The 17,478-nt window shown below is 37.5% G+C and overlaps 1 protein-coding gene across 2 annotated transcripts in view; it reads left to right on the plus strand.

The window, feature by feature from the left end:
- LOC136007790 (ubiquitin-conjugating enzyme E2 E2) overlaps positions 1 to 17,478 on the plus strand; it is a 209,757-nt gene that overhangs the window by 128,549 nt on the left and 63,730 nt on the right. The window contains exon 4 of one of the 2 annotated variants that reach the window (XM_065666062.1): positions 3,451 to 3,498. The exons of the other annotated variant lie outside the window; for it this stretch is intronic. Within the exon in view, the coding sequence (XP_065522134.1) occupies positions 3,451 to 3,498 (48 nt within the window). The remainder of the gene's footprint in view (positions 1 to 3,450; positions 3,499 to 17,478) is intronic. 2 annotated transcript variants of the gene reach the window in all.

Raw genomic sequence — 17,478 nt, forward strand, 5'->3', positions numbered from 1 at the left:
TCCCTGGGCAGCCTGTTCCAAAGCTTGACAACCGTTTCAGTGAATAAATTTTTCCTAATATCCCATCTAAACCTCCTGTGGCACAACTTGAGGCCAAGCATGTGTATCTAAAAGCATGCCTTTTCTCTCCACCTGCATCAGTTGATCTAATGAAGGAAATTTTTCTTCCTCGAAATTGTGTTTGCCTATGTGTACACTAGCTTCTTTGAATTAGTTTACATTAAGATTTATTCAGATTAGTATGAGTCACATCTCCTTTGTTTAGAAAAATGCTGCATTATCTTTTTGGACTGGGACCATGTTTTCATTAAGGCAATGACTGTATTACCTAAAAGGATCTTGACCTTTGATTTGAACCTCTTGTCATTGCTGTATGAAAAATAATAAGCAGCTCTTCTGGATTTGGTGAGATCAGTGTGTTTAGCCCTAGCTACTGGACAGATGAGGTGCTAAACCTATTTGACTACCCTGCAATAAGTTGTGTTAGCAAAAGGATAGATGTCGTATAAATATTTAGAGTTAGAATTGCAAAGATCACAGAATCACAGAATCACAGAATCCCAAGGGTTGGAAGGGACCTAAAAAGATCATCTAGTCCAACCCCCCTGCAAGAGCAGGGTAACCTACAGTACATCACACAGGAACTTGTCCAGGCGGGCCTTGAATATCTCCAGTGTAGGAGACTCCACAACCCCCCTGGGCAGCCTGTTCCAGTGCTCTGTCACTCTTACAGTAAAGAAGTTCTTCCTGATGTTAACGTGGAACTTCCTATGCTCCAGTTTACACCCATTGCCCCTTGTCCTATCACTGGATATCACTGAAAAAAGCCTAGCTCCATCATCCTGACACCTACCCTTCACATATTTGTAAACATTGATGAGGTCACCCCTCAGTCTCCTCTTTTGCAAGCTAAAGAGACCCAGCTCCCTCAGCCTCTCCTCATAAGGGAGATGTTCCACTCCCTTAATCATCTTTGTGGCTCTGCGCTGGACTCCTTCAAGCAATTCCCTGTCAGATCTACTTAGCAGAGTGCATGAGAAAAAAAATCATTCTCTGCAGCACAGATTTTGGAAGCATGTCTGACAGAGGTGTAGTCAAGGACCTACCCAAGGATCATGCACACTTAAGTACTGAATGATGCACTAAAAAAGGCTTTTTGAGTGTTGGATCACTTAGTCCCCACTAGAGTGAAAAGCAAGCTTATGCTAATGTAGGGTTTCTATGAATTTTTAAAGCAAATGTGAGGTTGTACAATATTATAATGGCTGTGTTAATGTCTCCAAATGCCAAATTGGTGGTATTTAAATCAATACTCAGTATTCCTTTGCAAATGCTACTTTAATTGTTAAAATATGCTTAGCAATATACAAATGACATTAAAAAGTTAGCACCTGTCTAAACATAGATCTTTTATTTTACAAGACATTTATTGTTCAGGCCTTGATACCGTGAGTTAACAAACCATATACTTGCAAAAATTTGGTTTCATTGAACCTAATGTTAAGAAAATCTTTGTTCAATGGCATGTTTCATTTTCAGATTACAATATATTTTTGTGATTTATGATCATGAAGGAATACTCATGCTTATTTTATGGGTGGATGTGAAACTGAGTAGCATACCTAATGAAGAGAGAACTTTTATTAACGAAAATTACTGTATTTTCTGAAATAATGGTAAGATTCTTTTCCCATAGATGATAAAGTTGCTGTACTTGAATATCACCATCACTATTAATGCCTTGGGAAAAATAACAAAATTGAAATATATGAATTTGCTTGAAAATCCAGTTCTATACATACCGAAGATACCAGGGTCATGTTAATTACAGTTGTTACCTTTTCAATTATATCAATGAAGGAGAAAAATAGGAAAAAAATACAAAAATTTCATTAAAAATTCTAGTACAGACTCAACAGAAGTAAGCTGTGTCAATAGTTCTGACTCACCACAAACTATTTGGTAACTTCATGTTACAAGAAATGACAAAGAGTGCAATTGCAGTAATACAGAACTCAGCTGCTTTTTATTTTTATAATGCCACTGAAATAACCACACAGGAAATGTATATAGCTACCTCTAAAGGAGTTATAAATTTGTGCCACAAATGAAAAGGAGCACAAGGTGTGCTCCTTTCTTAATCTAAAAAAGGATTCTTTTTTAAGTGACCACAAATTATTTAGGAGCAAAAATGCAGGATACCATAGAAGGCACAAAAGATAATTTAAGCATAGATAATTATCAGGCAGCAGAATATTTTGTTTAGCCTGATATCCATGGTACGAAATGAAAAACATCTTCTTCATGCACCAAAAAGTGTGGGGGGTTATGGTAAACTAATTGAATAAAGAAACTAAAGCTGATTCATTCAAGAAAGTGCCACTGTATAACTTAAATTTTTAGTACAATTTGGTTTATGCAGAAATTATTTCATCCCTGAAAAGCTTGTTTATTCAGACAAGAAATAATAAAAGGAAGAGGTATAGATCAAGTAGTTGACAGCAAAGAGCAGTCTTCAGCCCAATTGTGAGTAATGGGCCTCTTGCTGCATACTCTTTATTGAGTGCTTGAAATTCCCCAGAACTTAACTGAAGATGAATCAAAAATTGGAAAGATGTGTTTCTTTTTGGCCATGGAGTTTTCTTTTGTTTATTTGTTTATTCCTGGACCATTTGAAAATATTTGGAGAGAAAGAAAGGATAGAAACTAAGACAAAAAAAAAAGGCTGAAAGATGTAGAGAAAAAATGAGATGTAAATGAGACACCTTTTAATCTCCTTGTTTCCTGTATTGAAATATCATCCTGTATTAATATAGTCATAAGAAACAGTAGATCAGTACATAAAATCTTATGTAAAATTTATATAAAAACGTACACAATTTGTTATAAATCAGTGTGTTGGGCTTAGGAATGTTAAATTAATTTAACACACTTTTCAGTTGCAAAAGTCTAGATCCTTACTTTTGAAATTCTATCTCACAAATAAACAAGTTAAAGCTTGTTCTTCAGCTCAGTGGTTTTGTTTGCTGGTTGCCGAATCCAGATATGACTCCACACATGTTTGAGCCTCATATGATCCCAACAGAATAAAATTATTCATATTCATGTCTGTAATGTCCTGTTGTAAGAAAATAGTAAGCAACTAATTCCACCCATTACTCCCAGTACTCTCATGGTACATCACTTTTAGGGGCTGACTTTGAGGTCTTATTTCCACTCTTTTACATTGATATATGTAATGTTACAGGACTCTATTCCAAATACTGTCATGGTGAATGAAGACCAGGAAAAATGAAGGTGATAAAAAATATAGTCATTTTATTTCATTGAGATAAATACATATAAAAATGTGCAGTGGTGGAAAACTGGAGTCTGGCATTTAGATTAACAGTCTTAATCTGTTTTCTGCTACCTGGACTAATATTTGTAACCTTGTGTTATCATTAACAGGAGTTCCTTAGCCCAAGGCAGTGTTTCGTTTAAAACTACAGAGTCAAAGTAAGTCAACTAAAGCACTGTAGGTTTTTCTAAACTGAAAAAAACAGAAACAAGCTATCAGAGTCCTCCATGTTGAAAAGACACTGTACAACAGTCTCATGTAACTAGCTGGGAGGATTTGAGGAGATTTCTAATGATAATCAGTTTAATTCTAAATATTATGATAAAATCCGTGTTGCCTTTGCTAAATCCTAAGAAACAGGCTTTATTCAGGTGACCTACTTGGAACTGGTAGGAATATACTTACATCTGATCAGTCTCTGCACAGTTTGAGCTGTCAGTGAAGCCATGGCTCAGATGGGAGGAAATAAGTCATGTTTACCTGACTTCAGTGCAGTTGGGATGTCATATATAAATTTAATTGTTATCAAATTAGCAGTTTGCATTGTAATTGCATTGGATCTAGTATAATTATTCTTAAATTCACAAATGAATCATATAGATAAATAGATTTATGGTGTATGGATGCTAAAGCTATATATGTATATGAAATACTAAAGCCATATAATATATGTATGTGAAATAATTAAATCAATTAAATGTTGTACAATCATCAAGATTCCAAACTGTGGTAGCTAACAGCAAGTTCTTAGGTGGTTGATGATCATTATAGTTTTGCAAGAGGGGGGTTGGAACTAGATGATCTTGAGGTCCTTTCCAACCCTAACTATTCTATGATTCTGTGATTCTATAAGAACAGATTGTTGATAATTTTTAATAAAGACAAAAATGCGTAATACTCCTTTAATATTTTTGTCATTATAAGGGATAAAAACCTTTATGTCTGAAACCTATCTACTCTGTGACAAATTGGTCTTCCACTTTATAGAACTGTCTGAGCCATTTAAAAAAAGTACTGCATTTATGTTCAGGAGGGCTTAGTTTTGTTTGTTAATTTTTTTCACATAACACATGTAAACCATGGAGTTAATAGTTTTAAGTGGATTAGAAATCTGCCTGTGATTTGTCCAGGGTAAATCTTACTGAAATAATCTCATGCCTCCTAATGTGGGGACAGGGAACCAAAACTGAGTGCAGGGCATTACATTTGCTAGATCTAGGAATAAAAGGTTTTTTATTCCATATATTTTTGTAACAAAACAGGTTTGTCATTATTTATTCCTTCATTTAGCTGGAGTGTGTTGTTTCATTTTAACGCTTAATTTGATATGAATCATTTTATTTTCCTGAATCACTTTAGATGGCAAGAATCCCTGTTTCAATTTTCAAAGCCTTGAATAAAACATTTTAGTAGCATTTTTATTTTTTATTTAACTGTACTGAACTACATCACTCTTCTCAAGTTTTAGCTTATTATTATTTTGGAATTACAGAACTAAGTTCGGTAACGTAACTTGTCTAACTGCTATTTCCCTTGTCTAGACCCAGGAATATCATTACCAGATGTGTGCAAATAAAGTAATGTTTTCTTCTTTTGAAGATAGTTAACAATAATCTATCACCAAATGAACTGGTAGACAGTCAGCATGCAAAGGAGTCTAATTTCATTTGTTGGAAAGGGGAGGGTGAAGAAATCTTGGCAACATGAAACCATCTTTGGGAGTGTTGAAAATATTTCATGAATAGCCAGAAAATTGGCAGTGTTAAATAGAAATGAGGAACTTTTTATAGGGACAGTTTAATTGGCTTTGCTAGTTCATGTTGGTTTCTGTGTACCAGTTTTTAAATACTTTTTCCAGATTAGTACACCCTTTCAAATCTGTATTAGCCTTATGTATGGTGTCAAAGCTTTATTTAAGTACAAATCCCTAAGAAAAACCCCACAAAATGGGAATGCTTTTTTTCTTTAATTGGGATACTTCAGGCCAACTTTTTAAACTGAAATTTTCAACGAGAATCAGAGAATTGTAGAATAGTTAGGGTTGGAAAGGACCTTAGGATCATCTAGTTCCATCCAGAGCTATCTAAAATAAGAATTTGGTTTATCGGTTATAGAGGAAGAAGAATTAATAACATATTGGAATTAAAGAAAAAACAAGATCTGTGTGTTGTTCAGATTGTGTCCTTGAAGACATTTGTCATTTTGGCAAGACATTCTGATTCACCATTTCAGTTGTATATTTAAGTAATTTAGAATATTTTATAAAAAGCCCACAACTGGTTGAATGATGAGCAGAAGCTTCACTGAGTTGTTGTTGTTACTGAATTGTTGTTAAATTGTTGTTGTTGCTGAATGCTACTAAAATCTTTGTTATTTTTTCCTCTGTGTATCTTGCTGGCATTAACAGATATTTTGACCAGTACAGTGGATATTCACAGACCCCATTCAGAGAATCTTTTGAATGTGAACAGAGAGATGATTTATATCCCTTTCTCTTTTTAGACTTTCTTTTCCACAGTTTATAAATGTGTATTTCACGTTACTGGAACCTGTAACATCAGAAGTATTACATAGTTCTGATTGTCTTTATATCTGAACATGCAATTTTTTCTTAAGAACAATGTGATTGATAAGCTAATAAGTTAATGTTAAGCTAACATAACCAATGGTAAGACAGTCCTACAGCCTAGAGAAAACAGTAGGATAAAAGGAAGGGACACAATTATCATCTATAAATACTTTCAGAGTAACTGTGTAGATGAGGAAAGGAATTATTCCCAGTCTGGGAAAATACCAAGACAAAGTATTATAATCTGTATCTGTTAAAGGCAGCTTTTAACAACGGGCTGCGATTGTCAGCTGATCCTGATAGTAAATCCCTGCTGAAGTCAAACTGAGGAGCTCTTGGCCAGTGCAGTCACAGGAACCAGTTATTCCCAGTTCCCTGAGTCTGTTAGTTTTGCAGAATAGTTTTAGCTTGCTTATTTAAGAGTGAGGTTTTGCCTGGTTTAAATTGAATTGGCTGGGTGGATATCAGATGTCTTTCTCCCACATGTCTTATGGCTCTGCAGGTCCTGGTGGTCTCTATTTTTTTCTTAATCTTCCTATATTCATTCTTACATACCATGCTACTTTATCATGTGGGAATCATCCTCACTGAGGGAAATTAGAAAAATCAGGTCAGAGTGAAGCAGATTAAACTTCACCTCAGATCTACAAGCCATTCAGTTTTCTTATAGAGTATTGACAGTTTTACAGATAAAAGGCCTACCCAAGGAGAACTCCACAGGGAACAGTGTGCCTAGCCCACGTGCCAGGACTGAGCTTGAAAGCAGCAGACACAGGGATGTGCTGGACTACCTGCTGGCCACAGCAGAGTTATGCTAAATAAATGAGTGCATGTTAGAGTGCATTATTGACAGCTTTGACCCAAAGCAGTGATACACACCCACTTCTCTCTTCACTCCCAAAAGCTATTGTCTTACTGTCATATGCTGTGATATTGTGTGTGGTTGGGGTGGGGATTATTGAGCACTACAATGCCTTGCAGTGGGGCTCGCAGCACTGAGCCCATCATGGGCAGATGGTGTTGCATTAGCCATGGAGGTGAGAGGAGATGGGAGGGGTGAAGGCTGGTATTTGGAGGAAAAGGGGAAGAGGAATGAAAGTGTTGGGTATTTGGAGGAGAAAGCAGAAAACCGTTGTGTTAGGATGTGTAAGCTGCATGGAGCCCTGATCTGCTGTTCACCTGGCTGGTCCCTGTGGTGATCTGATCAGTGAAAATAGAAGACACTCACTCTCAAATGAAAGAGGCAGTGGCATTCTTCCCTCACTGTCTGGTGGTACGGACTCTTGCCAAGAAAAAAAGTTGCTACCTGTTGAATGACCAAGCCCTTCTGAAGTGCCCCAATCCTTTCTGCAGGTCTTTTCTAGAATCAGCTGTGTTTACTCAGCCAGATAGGAAGATCACAGCTTTAACAGTTTGTGTTATTTTGCAGGGGCGCAGAAACATAAAGTAAGTTCATTCGAGGAGGGAAACCTGGGCAAAAATACATGACATTTGTAGATAGAACACCATAAAAAATTAGTGAGATGATGTACACTGAAGAGCTATAGTGATGTGTATTAGTTTATATTATTTTTTGCTACATAAATACAATTTAATTAGTCAAATGGCATATGGTGAATAAAGGTAAGAGACAGAGTTGCTCCTGCCATCTGCTGCTCCAGAGATCATTGCCAATGTATTACAACCCCTTTTCTGCCAGACTCATGCAATTTCAAATCTCAGCCTTTCAGTTTCTTAAAGAATTATGTTCTGATTTATAAGCCTGTATGTTGTTTTTTATTTAAATGATGGATTTAAAAGTGTATGGAATGATTGGATGAAAAAGCTAGAAGTTGTGTTACCTTTTTATCATTTTATTAAATCCTTCAATGCATTCAGCTGTTTCATCTCATACAAATTTCACCTATAAAACCTTATCCACTGTTTTGTATTCCAAAATGAGGACTTGCTAGGAGGAACAGAGCCGCTGTCATCTGTTCAACTACTCTTCTCAGAAACTAAATGAGTAAAACAAATCACTAATTTTGACCAAAATTTCAGAGAAGTTGCTTTCATTTTAAAAGTCAGATACCCATTATAGTGTGTGCTTCTGGTAGAATTAATTGACTATATCGCTTGTAAATCCTTTTGATCCCTATGCAGTCCACTTTAAGGCTCTTAGGTGAAGAAAGGGAAAACTAAGAATTTTAAAAATAAGATTTGAGGTTTACAAAGACCATTCACACTTTCACATTATGCTAGTCAGGGTATGTGATTTCAAACAATATGTCAGTTTTAAAGAAAATGTCTTAAACTTATCCCAGATTTACTTGAATTTTCTACACTCCTGCAGTGTCCTGTGCATCGCTTGAGCTCTAGTTCTTTTGTGGCTCTTCCTCAGCCTGGGTGCTGTTTACAGAAGGAATATGTCATGTTGGTAAGACATGTGGAGGATGGGGAAACTTTTTTCCCTTTGGTAAACAACCTGTGTTATGGAAGCCTGTGTAATTCTATTAGGATGAACAGATATTTAGGTGACAGTCAGAGATTTGAAGCAAATTGTTTTGCTGGCTCTAGTTAGCCTGTTCTTTTACGGGGGATGAGACTTAAACAGCAGCTGTTTTAGGACAGAAATAATTCTTCCCTCATTTTTGTAAGTAAGTCAGAAGAATAGTGCTTGCAGAGCAGAATGACCTGACTATCTATGTGTTAAAGTGAGGAAAAAGGTAACCAGCAGTATTTTCTATATTTTAATCCTTTAGAGTGATGAGGGATTTTCTGAAAAAGAAATAAGAGCAGCATAAAAACAAGAGGTGTAAAAGAAGGCATTTCTTGTAATAGTCATTCCACACATCCTGGCTTTATACCAAAGTGTGCTTCCCAAAAAGAGCAGAAAATCTTCGGTAGCTTCCCTAGAAGATGTATTTTTCAAGAGTTTTTCTGTTGTTGTTGAAAAGTTGCTGTTTGGGCTTGTGACGGTTTGACACCAGAAAGGGGCTGTGGCAGGGTTTACACCTGCTATGTGACAGCACGCCCAATTGCATGACAGCAGCTCAGTCCAAACCCAAAACCACAGCCACGTGTGAAGCAGAGCCTGCTGGGTGCCAGACGACGATCCTCATCTGAGAACTTGTAACATTAAGACATAGCTTGAAGTTTATAACATTTTAGTCACATCTTTACTTTTGTCACATAGCACTACCTCAGGACAAAATATAGTCATCTTCACTATTACTGCTAACAGAAAATGCCGTAAAAACACAGCATTTTCCCTATGTCAGGTAGGTAGGGCCTAATACAGCACCTAGTAAAATAAGAGGGGTTTGTTCTCTCTCTCTTTCCATTTCTCTCTCTCCCTCCCCCACTGTTCCTTTCTCTCCCTCCCTCTCTCCTGTCCCTTAATTTTATCCCCCCTCCACCCCCCTTAACTTCATACGGTTTTCAGTAGCCACGTAAAGAGAAGAAATATGCTTTGAGGAGGGATTCACGTAGGTCTCCAGAGCACAATAGGAACATAAAATCTGTCTCAGAGGCTTAATTAGGTTTGCAATTAATTAATATTTGCAAACCACTTTGAAAATCTGGGTGAAAATTATTATTATTATTTTCATTATGTCACTGCTGGCGCAGGCGAACAGGAAGTAGAAACAAAAGGATAATCAGTAAATCCATGAAGAGCTTCCCCTGCCACATTAGGTTCGTTAATAATTACTTCTTCTTGTGTATCATTTTTATCCAATATTAGTTTTCCTACTCCAGTGAAGGGAAAAGTACAAGAGCAAAAAGATGATGAAGTCCCACCAGCTAATGAGACATCAAATACAATAAAAAGTGAGAGGTGGAGAAAGATTTTTTTTTTTTTCCCAATGATTTTGAATATCAGGTGGGAAACAGGGAAGAGTCATTTGTACAACTGGTATGTGATTTCATAATTCTTCATTATTATTATTATTATTATTGTTATTTGTTTACACCTAGTAAAATCTGAAGTGCTGTCTCCATGCAATTGCCTAATTTTGTGAAACAATTTTGTTTTAATACATATGGGCATAAAGGCTTTAGATAGTCCCCAACTGATTTTCACTGTCTGATAATAATATATTGGACAAAATGGCATTGCTATTTGTGTGGGAGTTAATGCTTCTGAAAACAGCTAATACACTTAACTACAGCGTATTAACAGTGGGCGTTCTGCTTATTTTTATTGCAAGCTTTAGCACTGTGCAATTTTCCTGCAACATGGTAACAATAATCCACTTCATGCTGGTGCTTAAGTATTTACTAAGCATTATAGTAAAAAAGTTATGGGAAAAAAATGGATATATAAAAAAAAAAAAACACAGTATCTTGGTATAGCATGGTGTCCATAAAAGAAAATGGGGATAAGGGCGTTCGGTGCATTTGTCTTTAAGAATAGTAAAGACTATGCTAAAATGTATTACATACATATGGCATGTTTTTTGCACCACCTTTACAAAAGAAAGAGAGCTCCGACTAAGAAATGAAGTCCACATTCGCACCAAATGTTTCACTGCAATCTTTGGTTAGTACCAGCGGAACATCATGGAGAAAGCCATTAAACATCTTAGGGAAGCAGAAGAGACCATAGCAAGAACTAACGCACCGCCACACACTGCACTCATTCATGGTGCACAGTGCCAACCCAGGATCCTATGGACTAGGTGCCCCTGTTTGGCAATACAGAGGATGAAGGGTCATGGTGCATACACCACTAACTCATCCCAGGTCCTGTGAGGGTGATGTCTGCACTTGGTACCATGGCGAGGGGGAGATCTTCATGGACTACTGAGACTGTGGGTGTCTTTTTGTAGTAAAGTAATTGTGCCTGCATGTACCACTGGGTTGGTCCTGTTACACTATGGGATGAAGCTGGTTGCCAGCACCCTCATGCAAAGAGATGATAATGGCCACAGAAATATCTAAAATGGCCTTCTTAAATAATTCCTTTGAAAAATGTATTTTTAGGAAGCTAATGCTCTTACAAGTTCCAGGAATCCTCACAATTGGAAAAGCTCTGCACGCAGCTTCTTTACACAAAATTACATGGCTTGACTGTAATTTTGATGTGCACAGAAAGTAGTGGGGAACGGTATCACAAAGGGTGTCATCCATAAAGAGCCTTCCAATCTGCATAGCAGCCGTTCATACTACCCTACAAAAGATGCTTTACAAGCAGGCTGCAATACAAATGAGTGAGTCTGCATAAAACCACACGAGCATGCTAGGACAACAGGGAAGCAATACTGAGAAGGCAAATGTCATACAGAACAGCAAGACATGAGGAAGCTTAGGAACTGCTTGTTTCATTTTGAATAATACCAGATACATGGGGGCAGCGCTTTGGATAGTAAGACTCGGTGTCACCACCTCTGGATGTTCAAGGGAAATACAGCACACACTCTTACACCTAAATGAAGAGTGTAAAACAGACTATATTTCAACTGCACATTTGTTAGCACAGGTCTGTAAAAGAGAGCATCCTACAGCTATCTGCCATAATTTGAGCTTTCAAAACAACTGAATATTCCTGGGAAAGCCATACTAATTTATCTGCAAACTTTACTGATATCAGTATGTTTGTGTAGTTATTCCAATCATCAGGCACTCTTTCTAGTGTCATTGTTGAGTTGTAAAACAGGACTGCAAAACATAGTCAGCTTCTTCCTTGTCTTCTGCAAGTTTCATAGACACGGATTTTTTTTCTCTTTTGGTAGGTTGGAATTGTCTGTGCAGCATCCTTGGGCATTACTACTCAGCAGGGCTCTCTTTTTGTCTTAACACTGTTAACTTATTTTTTACAGGGAGTTCCAAAAGTCTGAATGTTCACCTAGACTGTGATAAGTAACTGCAATTTTTGTTTTCATTTGAATAAAGCAGGAAACCTGGCTGACACTTGTCACTCATTTTTTCTGTGATAGAAAATACTCACCCTTATAATAATAAAACACGTTTTTTATATCACAAATCTTTCATTTATGCTACGATTCATTTTATTTAAGTGGAGATGCCTTCACATGTAAGACCCTGATAAATCTCTGTGCCCCCTACATACAAGGGTTCCTTGAAAGATTTATGGCAGGTATTTACAGTTAAACACCTACACTATCCTTCATTAAGTATTTAATGTTTTATGTGCATCAGTAGTCCTTTTGATACATGATAAAATGTATAGACATCAGAGAACAGAGTAACTAAAGGTCTTTTTACCAATCCAGACACTCCTAAAGAAAACCTCATAAAAGATCCTTTATGTCCTTAGAGAGATAATTGCACAAACATGGAAAGAAATCATTATCAAACACAGTATTACACTGCTTCGTGCTGCACTTTGTGGGCTCTTTCAGTGTGTTAAATGACTTTTGGAAAAAAACAATACTTTCACTTGAAAATGGAGCAAAATGGTTGTGCTGAAGTCCCTGGTCCCCATATGTGCATGTGTGGCGTGATTTATGCAACCAGGAGTCCAGCCTCTCAGTGTAACCCACTTTGAAATAAGGGCCCAAGTCTACAGTCCCATGAGCCCATCTCTTAAGATGTCTCAGTGTACAATAGCTGTTTAAAATATTCCTTGAATATGTTTGACATATTTAAACATACGTTTCATCTCCTCTGCCTTCAAAGACCACTTAGGTAACACAATACATATAATCAAACGTTTTTTTCTGGATGACTGATTATCATATGCTTGAAGTGCAAGTTTCTTTTAATCTCATCTTTTTCCTGGTCCAAATTAAGGTTTATGTTTGAAAGGTATGGCAATGTATAGTTTTTATATGGTAATCATCTTTTACTGTCACCTTCCAGACAAGAAATATTAGCTGCTGAACGATCTGCTGGCTCCATAATTAACACAGGATTGATCACTCTTCCCCCATCCTCTACACTAATAGGCTGCAATGCTCAGCCTGGTTATGTCTCACACACACCTAATACCACAATTTTTGTCATCCCACCAGATGTTATTCAGATTTCCATGTAACTGGGTATATCCCTGTAACACTGGCCAAAAGCAAGCCAGATTCTCTTTCTGCACTTACTGCAGCTTCTCAGGAGAGCATACAAATTCAGTTTGTGTAGCAGACCTTGTCCACAAATTCTGTCTTGAAAGTGTAAGAAGGACTACCTTAAGAGACTGAAGGATTAAGCTTTGTCCCAGTCCTGGCTTCATCAAAAGTCAGTGAAGGTCTTTTGCATAGGGGAGGATGGCTATGAAATACAATCCAGGACTCTATAACAGTTAGGATAGAGAGATCATCTGTATCTTCTTATAATTGTCACAGATCATGCTCTCTGTTTTTTCTTTACGGCTTTTAAAAGAATTATAATTTATCTATCATAAAAATGTTATATTGGTAAGTGAAAGTGTAAATTTATGCAGAAATGGTTAGTAATGATTCAATCACAATTCATATTATTCGTACTCATGCCATAATTGATGCGGGTAAGAAAGCGGAAGCCTTTTGTTCAGCCCCTCAGTGCTTAGAACAATGCAATAATGCATTTTATTTTAAACTTTGTAAATTATCTATTTTCTGAAATTGCAAATGATCCATTTCTAAACATCAGCATTCTGTGTTGTAATCCCTTGATTTTATTTGAATGTGAACAATGCTATTCACTGGCTCCAAGCACATCACTAAAGATTTTAAATTTTAACAATGAACATATTCCATGTTTAATACTTACAAAGACATTCCATTATATACCATTATTTATCAAGTGCAGAACTAATTGGATGTCACTGCTAAGCAGTGTGTCCCTGGAATTTAAATAGAAGTGTGAAGAAGCTAAAGAGACTGTCACATACCAAGGGAATAAGAGTATCAGAGTAATGAGTAATACCATTTAAAAAGCAGTGGACTTTGGACTTTTGTCCAGAAAGCAAAAGGCTGCTGTAAACTACCTTTTGTTTTAACTAAGTAAATTGCCTCCATTGCAGTACTAGCACAATTTAGGCAGAAAGGGACTGGTGAACCCTTCCTCTCTCTCCCACCCCTGTTTTTTCCCCAGCATGATGTGGCTGTAGCATTCTGCTGGGAAGTGAGGAATGTAGGTTTGAAACATGGCAGAGTAGAGAAGGAAATAAGCCAGGAATTAGTCCCACGTCCTCTGTACTCTGAACCTTCAACACCATTTAAAGAGTAGGTACCTATTGTGTTTTGGTTGTGAAAGGAAGAAGCAAGGATGTGGGGCTTTGAAACCCCATCTGACATAGACACTGCCTTGCAGGCCATAAAAAAGATACCTAAGCTGCAAAAGGAGAAGAATTTGCGACACGCCCTTCCTTTGGTGTTTCTCTTGGCTAGTTTCAACAGCTCCCAGCTCTGCATGTCTGCTCTGAATTCCTTTGCAAGGCATCTGATTCTCCCATAGGCAGGGATCCCACACACCTAACCCAGTCCTGAGCAGCTTAGTCTGGATGCCAAGCATTTAAGATGAGAAGAAATGACCCTCAGTGTTGCTGAGGGCACTGTAAGAAATAAAACAGGTGAGAGAGATCATCCCATCCATTAAGAATGGGTATGGTGTTCGGTTAGATAATAATACAGACTTTGTAGGTGTATAGTGCAGTGTTAAAGATGTAAACAAAGTCACAGTAATCATGCCTTATAAGGGATGTGATATATAGATTGCAAACTGTGGGCTCTGGTTGATGTGAAACAATTATAAAGAATACTGCTTTCACAAAGAGACTTCGTGGGAGAGAAAAAGGAGGAATAAAATCAGATTACTGTATGGTCTTGATTCCCCTTGTAGACTTTAACACTAAGCACTGAAAGTACAATATTTGTATGAAGTGCTTCACCATCAGGAAAAACAGAAGCAACTGTAACTGAAATAGCACATGGCTTTACTGCCTGTTATTATTTTTCTTACAGTGCAAATTATGGCTGGTTATCATTAATTGGTTTTGTGCTATTTACATTATGAATATTACCACTTTAATTAAATTGATGCATGTATTTAAAGCAGTTGCTCTGAAATAGTTCACTCATACTGATACAGAGGTTCCTTATGTTTGTGGGTTGGGGTTTTTTTTGCTTTAGCAAAGGAAATAACCACTGTGCTACAGGTATCAGTGAAGCCCTATGGTTATATGCTCACCAAGATGTTGTTTTGGTACCAGGACATTTCTACTGTGGTACAGAAGATGTAGCCAGGTATCCCAGAGCTACTCATCCCAGTATTTCACATGGTACCATTCTTCCTTCAAGTCTGTGATCCACCAGGCAGAGTGCACTGGAGCACAAGTGAGATCAGGCTTTTGGCTTCTGCCCGTTGTTTCGGTAGCTGCACTGAAATAACCCTCAGCCATTCCCTTAATGTGGATGTTCCAGCTCAAAATGCTTTTCTGCACCTGGCTCTGTACCTGTGATGTTTCAGAAATACATTTTTTTTGTCACTCAGTGTTTTAATTCTTGCATAAAACTTTATATATCCCTATTACTGCTGGGAAAACCAAATGTATTTGTCTCCTCCAGCTTAACAGTGTACCTGAGGACGAAATAAATATACAGGCTGGGTCTCCTTAGATTCCTATCTTCAAGTTACTGTTGTGTTCAGTGAGTTTGTGGTTTGATACACAGATAGATGAAAATATTACTGTCATTACAGGTAATTTACAGCTTCTGTGTTTGATCTGTCAAATGTTCTTTTCAAAGGTTAAACATGGTCTGTTAGTTGTACAATTACCTCAGATTTTTAGGCTACAAATTCAAAATGAGGAGCTGCTATTTTCCTTTACACTCCTGTCTTTCCCTACCAGCCTCTGATACTGTGAGATGTTACCTTCTACCTTTGTAAAGGTGTTACTTCAAATTCAGCTAGCTGGAGGCCTTTCAGAAGGTAATCTTACAGCTAAGCTTGCTTTCTTTTATGAAAAGTAATAATTACCATATTTCTTGGATGTGTGTCTCCATCATCTCTCAGCCTGCTTAATGTGAATGGGAGCTGTACAGGCAAAATTAAAACAATTTCATTAGCCATCCACAATCTTTAGGCATCTATTTTTGCAGACAGCTAAACTGACAGTGTGGTGTTTTGTTCCCATGGATTAGGACTTCCTTTGAAAATATTCTGTGTGCCTAATTCTTTGGGTTTAATGAAATGGTTTTCATTGTACTATGAACTTAATAGCAAATGGTATAGTAAGTAATAAAAGGTGACCAAAGTCTTATTCTAGCTCTTTTTTTTTTTTTTTGGTAACCCATTTAAGTATTTACAGTGGTAATACTGGGGGGGAGGCAATATTTTAAAAATAATTTTTATTTTTACATTAGGAGAATGAGTTAGACTCTCGGACGTGGTTACAAACTCTACTAGCTGAAACAAAACTGTTTTTTTATAAAGGGAGTTTATTGATTGTTTAAATAGGTAATACTGGGGTTTGTGGCAAGGCACGTTTGGGCTTTTTTTACAGCTAAGAAAAGTTAACCAGGTGAATTCATATAATAAATATGGGAAAAGTGTACATAGTGTGTTCATTCAACCATGTTCAACTTAGCCCTATTCTGAGACTCGTGATGCAGAGATGTTGCAGGGGGTCTTTTTTTTAATATCCTTTAGTTTTCTCTGTTTCAGAGCATACTCTAGTCTTCAAGTTACCCTTAATTCCAGGAAAGCTGCTTGTGGTCTGCCAGGTTGCCAGGCTGATTTATCAGAATGACTGCCTAATAGGAGGCAGTCAAAGGCTCCTAGAACCTGGCTGCTGCCTAGCGCAGCAGTTAGAGATGCAAAGAGAGGAGGAGGCAAGCTGAGCCGGCTGCCTGGTCACCAGTCACCAGCCCTGGGGCTGCTGGGGTGGGAGACCAACCTCCCTGCTGCCATCTGACCCCATGTTGTGTCAGGGGAAAAGTCATAAGCACCAAATGAAAACTAACATCCATCTGCAGTTGCCAGGCAGCCGAGCTGTCTGGCTGTCACAGAGCTATCGCCACTGGAAGGCTATCGATTTAGGGGTCACAGGAGCTACAAGGGAAATGTGACGTATGGAGGATTTGCTGTTTGCCCGTACCAGCTTCTGTAACTTGGCCCGAGTCCCTGAGCCATAGGATGAGTTGCTGTGTGAGGTCTGAGAAAAGCACATGTGGAGGGAGTCAGCTAATTTCCTTCCAATTACTAAATGTCCCATGCGACTGTTCAGCAACAGCACAAAATGTTATCTATTTCATTTTGTGGGAGTGGGCATTCATTAAAGTGTTAGAGCTATAAGCTGACCTTCATGCAAAGACTTCCTGCCTTTGTGTTTCACTTGAGCTAATATTTTTAAGAACTCTTAAAATAATAAAGATAAAATTAATGTAGGGACAGTACTTATAACAAGACCCTCAGCTCACTCAAGAGCACTGATTTGTAATGGAATAGGGAGGGATGGGGTTGGAAAACATTGTTCAGATTCATGTTTAATCAGACCAAGTGCTTTTAATTAGCTGGAGAAGAAGATTGTGAATATTTCTATTTAAGTAAGTGTTACTGCTCAGAGAAATACTTTCATCATAAGAAAATGATCAGCCCACTTGGCATAAATGAAGAACTCATTATTGGTGTCTTTTAACATAAGATGTCTTTT

The sequence above is a fragment of the Lathamus discolor genome, chromosome 2, assembly GCF_037157495.1.
Source record: "Lathamus discolor isolate bLatDis1 chromosome 2, bLatDis1.hap1, whole genome shotgun sequence".
In the NCBI taxonomy this organism is placed as follows: domain Eukaryota; kingdom Metazoa; phylum Chordata; class Aves; order Psittaciformes; family Psittacidae; genus Lathamus; species Lathamus discolor.